At 60.0% G+C, this 12,616-nt stretch overlaps 1 protein-coding gene across 1 annotated transcript; it reads right to left on the bottom strand.

Annotated features, from left to right (window-relative positions):
* Positions 1-4,224: 4,224 nt before the first annotated feature.
* Positions 4,225-12,089, bottom strand: TAGLN2 (transgelin 2). Its single transcript, XM_084865936.1, has 5 exons — positions 11,991-12,089; positions 6,290-6,497; positions 5,574-5,748; positions 5,148-5,250; positions 4,225-4,679 (listed from the first exon to the last, which is right to left on the bottom strand). The coding sequence occupies exons 2-5, from the start codon at positions 6,467-6,469 to the stop codon at positions 4,538-4,540; spliced, it is 600 nt and encodes a 199-aa protein (XP_084722062.1). The 5' UTR covers positions 6,470-6,497; positions 11,991-12,089; the 3' UTR covers positions 4,225-4,537.
* Between the last annotated feature and the right edge of the window lie 527 nt (positions 12,090-12,616).

Here is a 12,616-nt window from a genome sequence, read left to right as displayed (position 1 = left end):
GAGCCAAACTGGTTTCGGCAAGAAACATGTTTTGAAATAATGAAGGAGAAAACATAGCTAAAGCTCCCAGCACATGGACCAGCAGGAAAGTGGTCACGCATGGCATCAGCAGCAGCAGCAGCATGGCTCGTTCCCACACTGAGCCACCTCTCTCCGGGGGAAGCACAGTTCCAAAGTCAGGTCCTGCCAACAGGGGACGAAAAGGTGTGACAGCCCTGGTGTGGACATGTTGGTACGGCCCTCCCTTCCCCCTGCCCAGTGATGTGGATCTGTCCCTCCCAGAACCCCTGGTCCTCCCTGGGCCTCAGGCCTCGGGGCCCACCCCCACCGCAGGCAGGAAAGGACTGTCCCCTCGCCCTCTCCTGACACGTGGTCTCTCACCACAGCCAGTGGCTGCTCCTTGTTCCAGAGGAGTCCCCCTAACCTGCAGCACCACTGCCAGGGCGGACTGGGGAAAGGACCCCGATAGGTGCCCTCAGCTTGCCATAATGCCACCACCAGCCTCCCCTCCCCTCTGGAGATGGCCCAGGACTGGGCGGCTGGGGGCCGGTCCATTGAGAAGAGCCCCATCTGCACTCCTCCACAGATGTGTATCACTGGCCTCTGGGTTATCAGAACTGCTATCTGCGTTTCCCCCACAGCACTGGGCAATGGGAGCAAAAAGATCATACAAGAATCTTCATACCCCCCATAAGGCCTGACAGAGTAGAACCCCAAAAACTGTTGAATGGATGAATACACGAATGAAGAAATGGGTGTAGCCAAAACCAGTTTGGCTCAGTGGATAGAGCATCGGCCTGCGGACTAAAGGGTCCCGGGTTTGATGCCGGTCAAGGACGTGTGCCTTAGTTGTAGGCACATCCCAGTGCGGGGAGTGCAGGAGGCAGCTGATCGATGTTTCTAAGTCTCTTTCCCTCTCCTTCTCCCTTCCTCTCTGTAAAAAAAAAAAAATCAATAAAATATATATTTAATTTAAAAAAAAAAGAAAGAAATGGGTGTATCTGAGCATACCCAGGCAGAACTTTCCATCTTCCACCTTAAAAAGATAAGACTTGTTCTATTACTAAAGCTCCTCCTCCTGACCCTTAAGAGATTGCAGAGGCCGGTGACCTTCAGAGTCAAGAGGCTAATTTTTCTTTGTCTAATCTCATTTCTCCCCATGTAACCTCAATGCAGTTTTCTTCTCATCTGCCTCCAGAGCCCCTGGGACTGACATGGATTTCTTTGTGAGGAGAGACAATTACTAATTTACCCTTTAGCCTTCTGGGCAACAAATTTGATCCCGGGCCCTTTATTGTTCCCGCTCTGGGGCCCCGGGGCCCTGCCCTTTCCCTGTTCACTGCACCTCGGCTGTTTGCCAAGCTCTCAACGGCCTCTCTCCGCTGGCTGTGGAGGTAGGAAGGGGACATGCTGTTCTCCCTGCACAATCTCAGATGCTCACACGCCCACCACACAGGACACACAGCTCTCTGCACCCGCAGTCCCGGGACCTCGGTAAACACATGCTCACAGGCAGCTTCCGTTCGCCATCATAGACTCACCTCACACACCTGGACACCCGCTCACAGGTGCAGGAGTAACCCGCACAGAGAGGCCAGCCAAACGGGGTGGGGCTGCTGAAGCCCTCCCTCGTCCTCCCTCCCTTTTCCCTGAGCCACAAAACCCCGAGCCTACTTTCTCCCCACCTCCACGGTGATTTTCCGCTTCAAGGCTGAAGGCAGAGTCAATGAGCCAAAGTTGGCTCCTCTCTCTTCCTCCTGCCCTCCTCCCACCGACCCCAAATCCTCAGGGCACCCTGCGTTTGCCCAGGGCAACACCCCCTCTCCATCCCCTTCCCAACCTCCGCTCCTCTGGCTGAAGGGAGCGCTGGCTTCTTGGGTTCTTAGCTTTTGGGAAGGAACATGGGGAAGCATTGGGCACTGGCAGGCAGGAGGGCTGCTGAGACCCTGGGCTGGCAGGGCAGTGGGCCAGCGGCCCTGGGGACTCGGGCACAGGAGCGCAGTGGGATTCCCATTCATTCAGCACCTTTGGTCACACACACGCACACACATACACACACACACACACACACCCCACCGACAGACACACACACACACACACACACACACCACCGACAGACACACACACACACACACACACACACACCACCGACAGACACACACACACACACACACCCCACCGACACACACACACACACACACACACACCCCACCGACAGATACACACACACACACACACACACCCCACCGACACACACACACACACACACACACACACACCCCACCGACAGACACACACACACACACACACACACACCCCACCGACAGACACACACACACACACACCCCACCGACACACACACACACACACACACACACACACACACACACCCTGCAGCCCCTCTTCTTGCTGAGCCTAGGAGGGCACAGATTTAGCCAGGTTGGCCTGGGCTCAGATCCCTGTCCCCCCACTAAGTGACCTTGGGCAAATGTCTGACCCAGTGTGCTCATGTGGAAACAAAAGGAGGAAATACAGGAGCATCCACCTCCTGGACTATTGTCAGAATCCGAGGGTAGAAGACTGGTTCTCTCCGGCCTCCGTACCATGCTGTCCCATGAACTTGTGTGGCAGGTGGCCAATCATGCAGCTACTATGGTACCGGGGAAGGGTGCAAGTAGGCTGCTTTTTTAGTATAAATATCCATGAATTCAATGCTTTTTCTGTAATGACGTCACTCTCCTTCGGTGGCATTCCACAAAACCTTCCAGAATGGGAGATAAAGGGGGTGGAGGGGTGGCTAGCCCCAGGGAATCAGCTCAGAGGCGGCAGCCTATCTTATCTTCACCATGGCCCAAGGATAAGGTATTTGCAGTCTTTGCAGTCTGCATGCAAATCCCATCTTCTAGCCCGTGTGGGCAGACAGGCCGAGGCACTGGGCTGGCCGCTCCTGCACAAACAGCCCTGGCAAGGGCCTTCCGCACGGAGGTGCTTCTTGGCAGAGGGAGCCACAGTGGGGCAGGGGGGTGGTGGGAGAAGACACAAGGCTGAGAGGGGGCTTTCCCCGCCTAAGGAAACAGATGTGTGGACTAGAAAGGGGGAAGGCGGGGAGACCAGGCCCCTGAGCTGGCTGACTGGCGTGGGACCTGATGTGGGAGGCTGGCCCAGGGTCTCTCAGCACAGAGCCTGATGGGAAGGCCATGGAGTACACCAGGGGTTAGGAACTAAGGGTGGAACATTCACGCCTGGGGGAGAGCTAGGAGTGCAGAACAGCCTGACCCCAAAACCGACCATCTTGGTCTGGAAGGGAAGCTTGCTGCCAGTCTGGCCCCAGCCTGCAGCTCTCAAGTTCATGGGATAGATCAACAAGGCTTCCTCCTTCCAGCCATCACCACCAGCTCCCTGCTCACCCCCCAGCTCCCCACCATTTCACCATGGAAACCCCTGGTGGGGCCCCAAGCTAATCTGGCCACCTTGTCCTGGGCCTGCAAGAGTGGCCTCCCCCTGAGAGACCTGCTAGCACCCAGGGCTGTACCAGCCACCAGCCCCCCTCCTGCAGTGCCCGAGAAGCTGCCAGCTGGCAGGAGCCCAGCCAGAAGCACCTGGACGTACTGCCCAATTCCTGGGGTAGATAAAGGCCCCATCCCCTGCCGACACTGCCCACATACTCTGCATGATGGCTCCCCGCCCAAAGAGTTGAGAGGGCCTATCCTCAACCCCAACCTCCCTCACCTAAACCAAAAGGAAAAGACGAAGGGAATCGGAGATGGGGGTAAAGATTGCAAGCTTTCACTCCAAAACCTCCCGGATATTCTTCAGTCTTGCAGTCCCCCTCCCACGCCACCCCCATAATTCCTCTCCAACAGTGGGCTCAGGGACCCCACACACAGCCAGCCAGAGTCCGTCCATAAAAAGGGAGATTCTTTATTCAAAATCAGCACTCAGATTCTTCCAGCCCCAACCCAGAGGGGGCAGCCCTCCCTCCCCTCTCCCCTCCCCCGCCCCTTAGCCACAGCGAGGGGAATGGAAAATGAGAAGCCAGGCGGGCCTCTGCCAGGGCAGGCTGCCTCCAGTGTGTGGTGAGCCCAGGCCAGCTGTGGCAGGGTGGCAGCTGCCACGGACCCCTCCCTATAAATTAAGTCTCTGCAGCCACAGCGGGGGGAGGCGTGTTTGTGGAAGGCAGGCCCAAAGGCAGCGTCGCTGACCCCAGCCATGGAATGATCGAGAGGTCAGGGGAGGAGAGGTATGGAGGAGGAGGAAGGCGCCCTAAATTTTGGTCCCGGGGTTGGGGGAGGGAGGGGAGAAGAGGCCAGTTGGTCCAGTTTCCGTGTGATTGGAGGAGGGAATGTATTAGTAAGCACAGGGGCAGGCCGCCATTGGGCACCACTGGGCACCCCCAGAGGAGAGATGCCAGGCCAGGCCCTCCCCCTGGCGGAGAGGAGCCGGAGGGCTGCAGGGGCTCTTGGGAATGTCACTACTAAAATATATCTTTATATATATTAACCATCCGGGGAAGGGCAGGAGCAGGGCTGGGGGCGGATCAGAGGATCTGGCGTGGCATCCCGTAGCCGGTCATGCCCGCCTGCGACGCCCCGCGGTTGGTGCCCATCTGTAACCCGATCACGTTCTTGCCCTCCTGCAGCTGGTTGTCTGAGAAGTTCCGGGGGTTCTCCTTGGACTTCCTAGGTGGAGAGGGAGGGTTGGTGAGGGGGAGGTTGAGGCTACCCCAGTAATGTCCTCCTGGACAGAGCATTGCCAGCTCTGTCCTTGAGCCTTGAGCTCTCTGAAGCCACCTCCTCATCCCTCCCATGGATTCCCGGGCCAGAGGATGAAGTAAATGAAGAAGGTCAAAGTACTTTGTGCCCTAACCGGTTTGGCTCAGTGGATAGAGCATCGACCTGCGGACTAAAGGGTCCCTGGTTCGATTCCGGTCAAGGGCATGTACCTTGGTTGCGGGCACATCCCCAGTGGGGGGTGTGCAGGGGGCAACTGATCGATGTTTCTCTCTCATCGATGTTTCTAACGCTCTATCCCTCTGCCTTCCTCTCTGTACAAAAATCAATAAAATATATTTAAAAATAAAATAAGGTCCTCTGTGAAGGGCCAGCTGTTCCCTGGGGGCAGGAGTGGGCAGCCCCCGCCATACTCACTTAGGGAACCAGTTGGGGTCCCCGGAGAAAAGGCCGTCCTCCCGGGCCACCGCCAGCCCGCCCAGGTTCATCAGCGTCCGCTGCACGCAGGCCATGTTCTTTCCTGGGGAGGACAAGGGGCGTCGGCCTCAGCAGAGGTCCTGGGTGCCAGGGCTCCACCTGCACCCCTAAGGCAGGCCCAGCTTCCAAATTCTTCTCCTCTTCACCCCCCATCCCTTTTCCCACCCCAGCCCCCAGCATGGTCAGCTCCACAAGGGCGCACACGTGTGAGTGCATACGCGTGCAAAACACACGTGCGAGGGCACACAGGTCTACTCGGCCACACCCCTGTGTGTCCTCAGAACGCCAGGAACCTGCCCAATCCCCTGGTTAAGATGGCCGGCCCGGCCTCTGGTCCCCTGGATGAGGCGCCGTGGCCCCGCCCACCTTCCCAGAGGTCCACCGTCTGGAAGATGTCGGTGGTGTTGATGCCGTAGCGCTCGGCTGCCTGCAGGAACTGGGAGATCTGCTCCATCTGCTTGAAGGCCATGGTGGAGGCCTGGATCTTCTTCACGGGGCCCTGCCCCTCGGGGTACAGCCCATTGATGAGCTCACACAGCACCTGGGAGGGAGGGGAAGGCAGCAGGTGTGGAGATGAGGTCACGCCCACGGAAGAGCAGCAAGCTCTACCCTCAGGCCAGAGGCAGTGACCACAGGTTTCTCTCCCACTGACCACGCCCGAGTCAGCCTCAGGCTCCTGCCAGGCCGCCTCTGCGGTCAGAGTGAAAACCTCGATGTCTTAATATCAACAGTTCCTCCCTTAGAGCATCTGGTGTCACCTAGGGCCTCCCATGGTAGAGGCCTATTCACTCACACACACACACACACACACACACACACACACACACACACGCACACGCAGATATGCATGCACATGCACACATATGTGCGCGCACATACACACACGCGCGTGCGCGCACATATGCACACACACAGGCTCCCCTCCGCTCAGTGCGAGGGAGGGAAGCGTGCATCCTCTCTCCAGGCTCAGGAAGAAGTCGGGTCGGGAATGCCCTCATTCTTCAGGTGAAACAATCCCTGTCCCCAGACCCGGCCCTGCTCTCCCAGCACTCCGACTCCGGTCAGAGGGGCCCGGCTCTCACCGTGCCATCCTTGAGCCAGTTCTGGAAGTTCTCCCGCCCTGGCTGGGGCCGGCCCACGTCCTTGCGGCACTGGGTGGTGATCCACTGGATGAGGATCTGCTCCAGGTCTGCGTCGTACTGCTTCTCGATCTTCTGCTGCACCTCCCGGCTCAGGCCGTAGGCGGGTCCCCTGTTGGCCATTCTGAAGGGTGGCGGCGGCTGTGGGGAGCTGGGAAGGGGGCACACCCAAGCCTTTGGTCAGTGCTCTGAAGGCTTTGGGTGGGGGGCTCTGCCTGCCAGGATACACATCACACCCCCGTGGCGGCTCCCTGAGGTGAGGACAGCTGCCGAGGGAGGGAGCGCTCAACACTGCTCAGAGCTCCGCCACCCAGGCCACCTTGGGTTCCCACCCCCGTGCCATGCGCTCTGTCTATTATTAAGGCTTCCACTAAGTTTCATTTAAGTGGTTCCACTACTAAAATGAAATGTAAAGCCCATGGGAATAGAATTAATAGAATTAGGGGTAAAACAAGGTCAAGAGAGGGAGGTTAGCCCCCGGTTTGGGGTGATAAGTTTTAACAAAGGCAAACTAGTCATTCTAATCCCAACCCTGCTTTTTTAAAAATATATACTTTATTGATTTTTTACAGAGAGGAAGGGAGAGGGATAGAGCTAGAAACATCGATGAGAGAGAAACATCCATCAGCTGCCTCCTGCACGCCCCCCACTGGGAATGTGCCCACAACCAAGATACATGCCCTTGATTGTAATCGAACCTGGGACCTTTCAGTCCGCAGGCTGACGCTCTATCCACTGAGCCAAACCGGTTCTGGGGCAGCCCTGCTTTTTTCAGGCCTGGGAAGAAGGGTTTGGGAAGGAGAAAGAAGAGAGAGTGGCGTGGGAAGCCTAACTGAGCAGCCACGCTCTGTGCGGGAATTGTACAGCAGAAGCCGCTCCTCCTGGCGTTGCCCAGGTACCACCAGAGACAAAGTGAGCATACATTCAAGGGCAAGGGTTGTACACGACAAATACCCAGCTACACAGCCAGACCCTACGTTGTAGGAATGCAGAAAAGCGTATGGGCAGGAGCAGCTTGTAGGGCTTCCTGGAAGGAGCAGGGCTGAGTACACCCTTCACAAATTTCAGCAGGCAAAAGGAACTGCCCAGGAGGAGCCAGGCAATAAAAACAAATTTTAGCCCTGGCCGGTTTGCTCAGTGGTTAGAGCAGCAGCCCTCGGACCCAAGGATCTCGGGTTCCATTCCCAGTCAGGTCAAGGGCACATACCCTGGTGGCAGGTTCCCCAGCTCCCATAGGGGCGTGGGCAGGAGGCAACTAATGGATGTGTCTCTCTTGTATTGATGTTTCTCTCTCTCTCTCCCCCCTCCTCCTTTCCTTCCACTCTCTCTAGAAATTAGTGAAAAAATTATCCTCGGGTGAGGATTAAAATTAAATTCTACTAGGCAAAATAATGGTGCCCTCAAAGGTGTCTATGTCCTAGTTGTGAATGCGGCCTTACATGGTACGAAGGGATTCTGCAGGTGTGATTGAAGCAAGAATCTTGAGACAGAGGATCACCCTGCACCATCCAGGGGGCCCAGTCTACTCGGAACAAGGGTCCTCATAAGCAAAAGAGGGAGACAGCTGAGTCCGAGTTGGGAGAGTGAGAAGGAAGCAGAGGCTGGAATATGGCAAGGTGACCTCGAAAAGGTGGAAAGGTTAAGAAATGGACTCCCATGCCCTAACCGGTTTGGCTCGGTGGGTAAAGCGTCGGCCTGCGGGACTGAAAGGTCCCAGGTTCGATTCCGGTCAAGGGCATGTACCTTGGTTGTGGGCACATCCCCAGTGGTGGGTGTGCAGGCGGCAGCTGATTGATGTATCTCTCTCATCGATGTTTCTAACTCTCTATCCCTCTCTGCGAAAATCAATAAAATATATTTTAGAAAAAGAAAAAGAAAAAGAAAAATGGACTCTCTCCTAAGCCCCCCATGAGGAATACAACCCTCCCACCCCTGATGTCAGCCAGTGAGACCTTGGGGGGACCTCAGAACGGTAAGACAGTAAACGGATGTTGCTTTAAGTCACGGAGTTTGTAGTAATTTGTTACGTCAGGGAACTCGTGCAGGAGCCCAGGCTGGTATTTTTAGAGAAAGCCGGGAAAGAACAGAGAAACACGCAGGAACTGAGTCTGAGGTTGGGAAGAGCTGGGTGGTTTCCTGATCCTCGGCCTGAGTTGGCAGCACCTCGCTGAGTGTGGGCAGCGTGTTCCCATCCACCTCCTCGCTGCCTGGGTCCCACCCCCAGGGGCCCCGCGGCAACGCCACCGGTGCCAGGACCCCGTCCCCTCCCCGGGTGGGCAGCCGGCTGCCTGAGACAGAGCTAGCTGCCTGGCGGCTCCAAATTCGGGGTCCAGCGGGGTCCCCGGGAGCCACACCTGTTCCCAGGGAGAGGAGGAGCCACTCCCGCCCACATGGGCTCCGCCGGGCCAGGGCAGACTTAAGGGATGAAGTCATCGGCTCCCTCTCCCAGGCACCCCGGGCTGAACAATCCCCTCCACCACCCCCTCCGGGGGCTGAAGGCGCGGCCTCGGGCCACGTCAGCAGGCCCAGGGGCAGCAGCTGCCCCAGCACTCTCACACCTCTCACCCCACCGTCCTGTCTGGGGCCAGTCCCCTCCCGCCTCCCCCACCCCGCACCCACAGGGCAGCTCCTTTCCCCTCCAGCTTATCCAGCTGCACATTTCCGGCAGAGATCCTCCCCATAAATCAGTTATTTTTAAACCTCATTAAGGGCGAGCAACCCACCCCACCCCACTTCCCCCGGCCTGAAAGCTGGGCCAGATAAATGTCAGTCTGGGCCTTGACCCCACACAACCACACAGCCACACACACACACACACACACACACACACTCCGCTGGGGGAGGGCAGGTAGTGGAGTGGCCGAGGCCTGTGGAGAGGAGCCTGGATTTCCCCCAGACCAGCCCCAATGGCTCAGCCACCACTCAGTCTAGACCTGTGACCCCGGCCCCCTGGGGGCAGGGCTGGACGGGACGCCTGGGAGGAAGGGAGGGGGCTGGAGGCTATTGTCCTGGCCCAGGAATCCGCCCTTCCCCAGCCCGACGTCCAGACCTCTCTTCTGGGGGCAGCTTCCCTAGTATGACTTGGGGGCCGCTCAAGGCTGTGCCTCCACGGGCCCCGTGGCCTCACACCCGGGGATCACAGTGGCCCAGAGAGAAGAAGCGCAGAAAAAGGATCAACCCACACCACGGGGTTAGGGGAGGAGAGCAGCCCGGAGCCTGACCCTTCCTTCCACTGCAGACCACTTCTGGACACGGGTGGGTTCTGAGGGCCCCTCCCCCAGCCTGACGCCTGGACACAGCTGGCAGGGTCACAGCTGGCAGGGTCTCAGCCTCCAGCTACAGCATCCAGGCTCCACTGCCCTAGAGCCCTGAGGTGCCAGTCACAGGGCAGAACTCCAGGAAGGGGCAGGCGCAGCTGGGCCAGCCTGTGGCAGCTGGATCTCCTCCCCGCCCCACACCAGCAGGCGAGGGCAGATGGGCCGTGGCTGCTGGCGCAGGAGTGGCCCACCCTGGTGACACCCACAGGCCCTACTGCTGCCCTCCCTCCGAGGAAGGGGAGGCGGCCAGATGCCTGCTGGGCTGGGGAGAAGCTGTGGGTGAGATGCCCAAGCACAGGCCCCAAAGGAAAAACGACAGCTGAACACGACTTGGAGGGGAAGTGGGGGTAAGAGGTTGGCTGCGAGTAACCTAACCTGGAGACCTGCCTACATCTGTGGGAGCAGCCTTGCAGCCCCACGCAGGAGGGCACGGCTCGCTGGGAAAGGAGCAGAGGCCACAGGCCCTCAGCCCTGCCCAGACTCCGGGCTGGAAGCTTACCTCACCTCCAGGCCAATGCCAAGGAGAAGGCGGATGCGGGGTGGGGGTGGGGAGACTCAGGGTTCCTGGAGGTCTCACTGGCAAGACAAAGGGACTCTCCATTCTTGGTGCCGATAAGGCCGGGGACTTCCCAACTCAGAAGTGGGACAAAGGATTCCAAAGGGAGTCCCTGTCCCCAGAGCAAAGTGCCCCATGGAACAAGCAGAAGCGAGGACGGTGGGAAACCTAGCGCTGGGGTCAGCCCCTCACCAGGAGCCGGTGAGCAGGGACGAACACAAGCTCTTACAAACAGGAAGCCGCAAGGCCTGCAGGAGGAGGGGGGTGGGGGAAGTTGCCATAGCTTCTGTGTACCAAACAGGCACAGGCACAGGCACAGGTCAGGGTGGGGGCACCCGGCACAGGGGCGTGGCCAAGGCTCCGGGCAGCGGGCAGAGGTGGGTCCTTGCGAAAGAGGCCGCCTCGCCTGGCCTCCCAGCAGCTGTCGGGCACAGCCAGGTGCAAGCCGGGCCTCGAGCAGGCGGCTGGGGGCGCAGGGCGCACCTGGCGGAGGAGGAAGTCTGCGCTTGGGGCAGAGAAGCAGCTCCACAATGTGGTTCCGGGGAAGAAAACATGCCCTGGGATCAGAGCTGGACTCTGAGCTAACACCCCACACCTGACCCTCCGGTGGGAAGGAGAGGAGCGGGGAGAAGGGATCAGGGGCCAATCCCGGGATGGGAGGGGGGGGGGGCAGGCAGGCGGAGGGAAGGAAGAGGGGGTTTGCAGGGAGACTGCTTGGTTCTGGGGTGCCCGGGCCCTGCTGGCCCCGCCCTCCCTCGCCCTCCCTGCAGCTTTAGCTCATCCGCGTGCACTAGGGGTAGACATGGGGGGAGGGGGCTGAGCCAGGGCGATGGCCCTGTGTCTGGTGCCCTGGAGAGTCCCGGGTGCCCCCATCCTGCACGGCATCCGCTGCAGCTCCCCCTCCCCTCCACCCTGCCTTCTGGAAGCCCCCGGATCCCAGGCTCCCCCAGGACTTCCCCGGCCCGGGCTCCCTCCCGGGGGCTGCAGGGCGGGAAGGCTGCGGCCACTTCCGGCCCCGGGGCCGGCCTCCTCCAGGCCACACCCTGGGCCGCGGCGGTCGCGGTGAGTCAGGCCGCGGCTCGGGGGTGACGCAGCGGTCTGGGCAGCCCGCCGGCCCCCCGAGCAGCGGGAGGCGCGGGGTGCGGGCCTGGGCGCCCGTAGGCGCGGGAGCGGCCGCCCCTCCCGCTGGCAGGGCACCCGGCGGGCGCGGTCCGGGCTGCAGCCCCCCGGTGCCCGCGCTAGGGGGCTCCCCTCCCGCCCGCGCCCCGGAGGGAGAGGCCATCGTGGGGCCGCCGGAGCGCAAGCCCGTGACCCCGAGTCCCCAGGAGGCACCGCAGGGCTGTCCCGGGGCGCGGGCGGCGCCGCACGTGTCCGGGACCAGGAAGCGCGGCCAGTGCGGGGCCGCGGAGCTGCCCCGGGGCGCGGGGTGGGCGCGCCGTCGCTTGGACAGCTAACCCGTCTCAGACGCTCCCCCTGCCGCCCCCGAGGGGACCCGGGGGGAGCTGCGCGTGGGGTGCACTCCCCGAGCCCCTGATCATGGCAGATGCCCCCCCACCCCCTCGTCTGTGCACCGCAACAGGCCTGACCTCACGGCCCAGCAATGCCGGCCGGGGCTGGGCAGACCCTGACAGCGCGGGCGACGCGGCCATCGGACCCTGGCCCCCAGCCTCGGGTCCTCAGCCTCCGTGCAGCTGGTCGCCAACGGGGCTTCTCGCTTTCTAGAAAGTTCCCCCTGCACCCCGAACACACCCCATTAAAAAGCCCTCCTTACCGTCGGGCGGGCAGGAGAGCGCGCACGCGGGCGGGGCTGCAGGGCGAATGGGTCGCAGGGGCTGGGCCGGGGGTTTTCAGCGGCTCCGGACGGGGCGGACCCGGGGCGGGGCGGGGCGAGGCCCGGGAGGGTTTAAAGGCGCCGTAGCGAGAGCCTAGGACCAGGGTGAGAGGGGAAGGAAGGGCTGTGGGTGGGACCACGGTTACAGGATCCTGGAGTCGGGTCCTCCTAGGGCAGCTAGGGCAGCGGCCTTCACCCAGGACCACCTGTACCCCAACCCTGGAGCCAGGAGGGGCGTGCCCCAGCGAGCTAACTGCCTAGGTTAGCTCAAGACTTGGGCCAGTTTATGTGGGGGAAATCCTCTTGGTTTAAAAAGGGTGGTTAGGTCCTAGCCGGTGTGGTTCCGTGGACAGAGCGTCAGCCTGCGGACTGAAGGGTTCCCGGTCCGATTCCGGTCAAGAGCACATGTCCGGGTTGCAGGCTCCATCCCCAGTTGGGGGTGTGCAGAAGGCTGCTCCCTCATCATTTGATGTTTCTACCTCGCTCTTCCTCTCAGAAATAAGTTTAAAACATATATATTTAAAGAATAAAACACAATTAAAAAAAAAAAAAAAGGTGGTTAAGAC

The sequence above is a fragment of the Pipistrellus hanaki genome (genome assembly GCF_964339955.1).
Source record: "Pipistrellus hanaki genome assembly, chromosome: 18".
Taxonomy (NCBI): domain Eukaryota; kingdom Metazoa; phylum Chordata; class Mammalia; order Chiroptera; family Vespertilionidae; genus Pipistrellus; species Pipistrellus hanaki.
The sequence above is the reverse complement of the archived record's forward strand: the minus strand, read 5'-3'. Positions and strand labels throughout refer to the sequence as shown.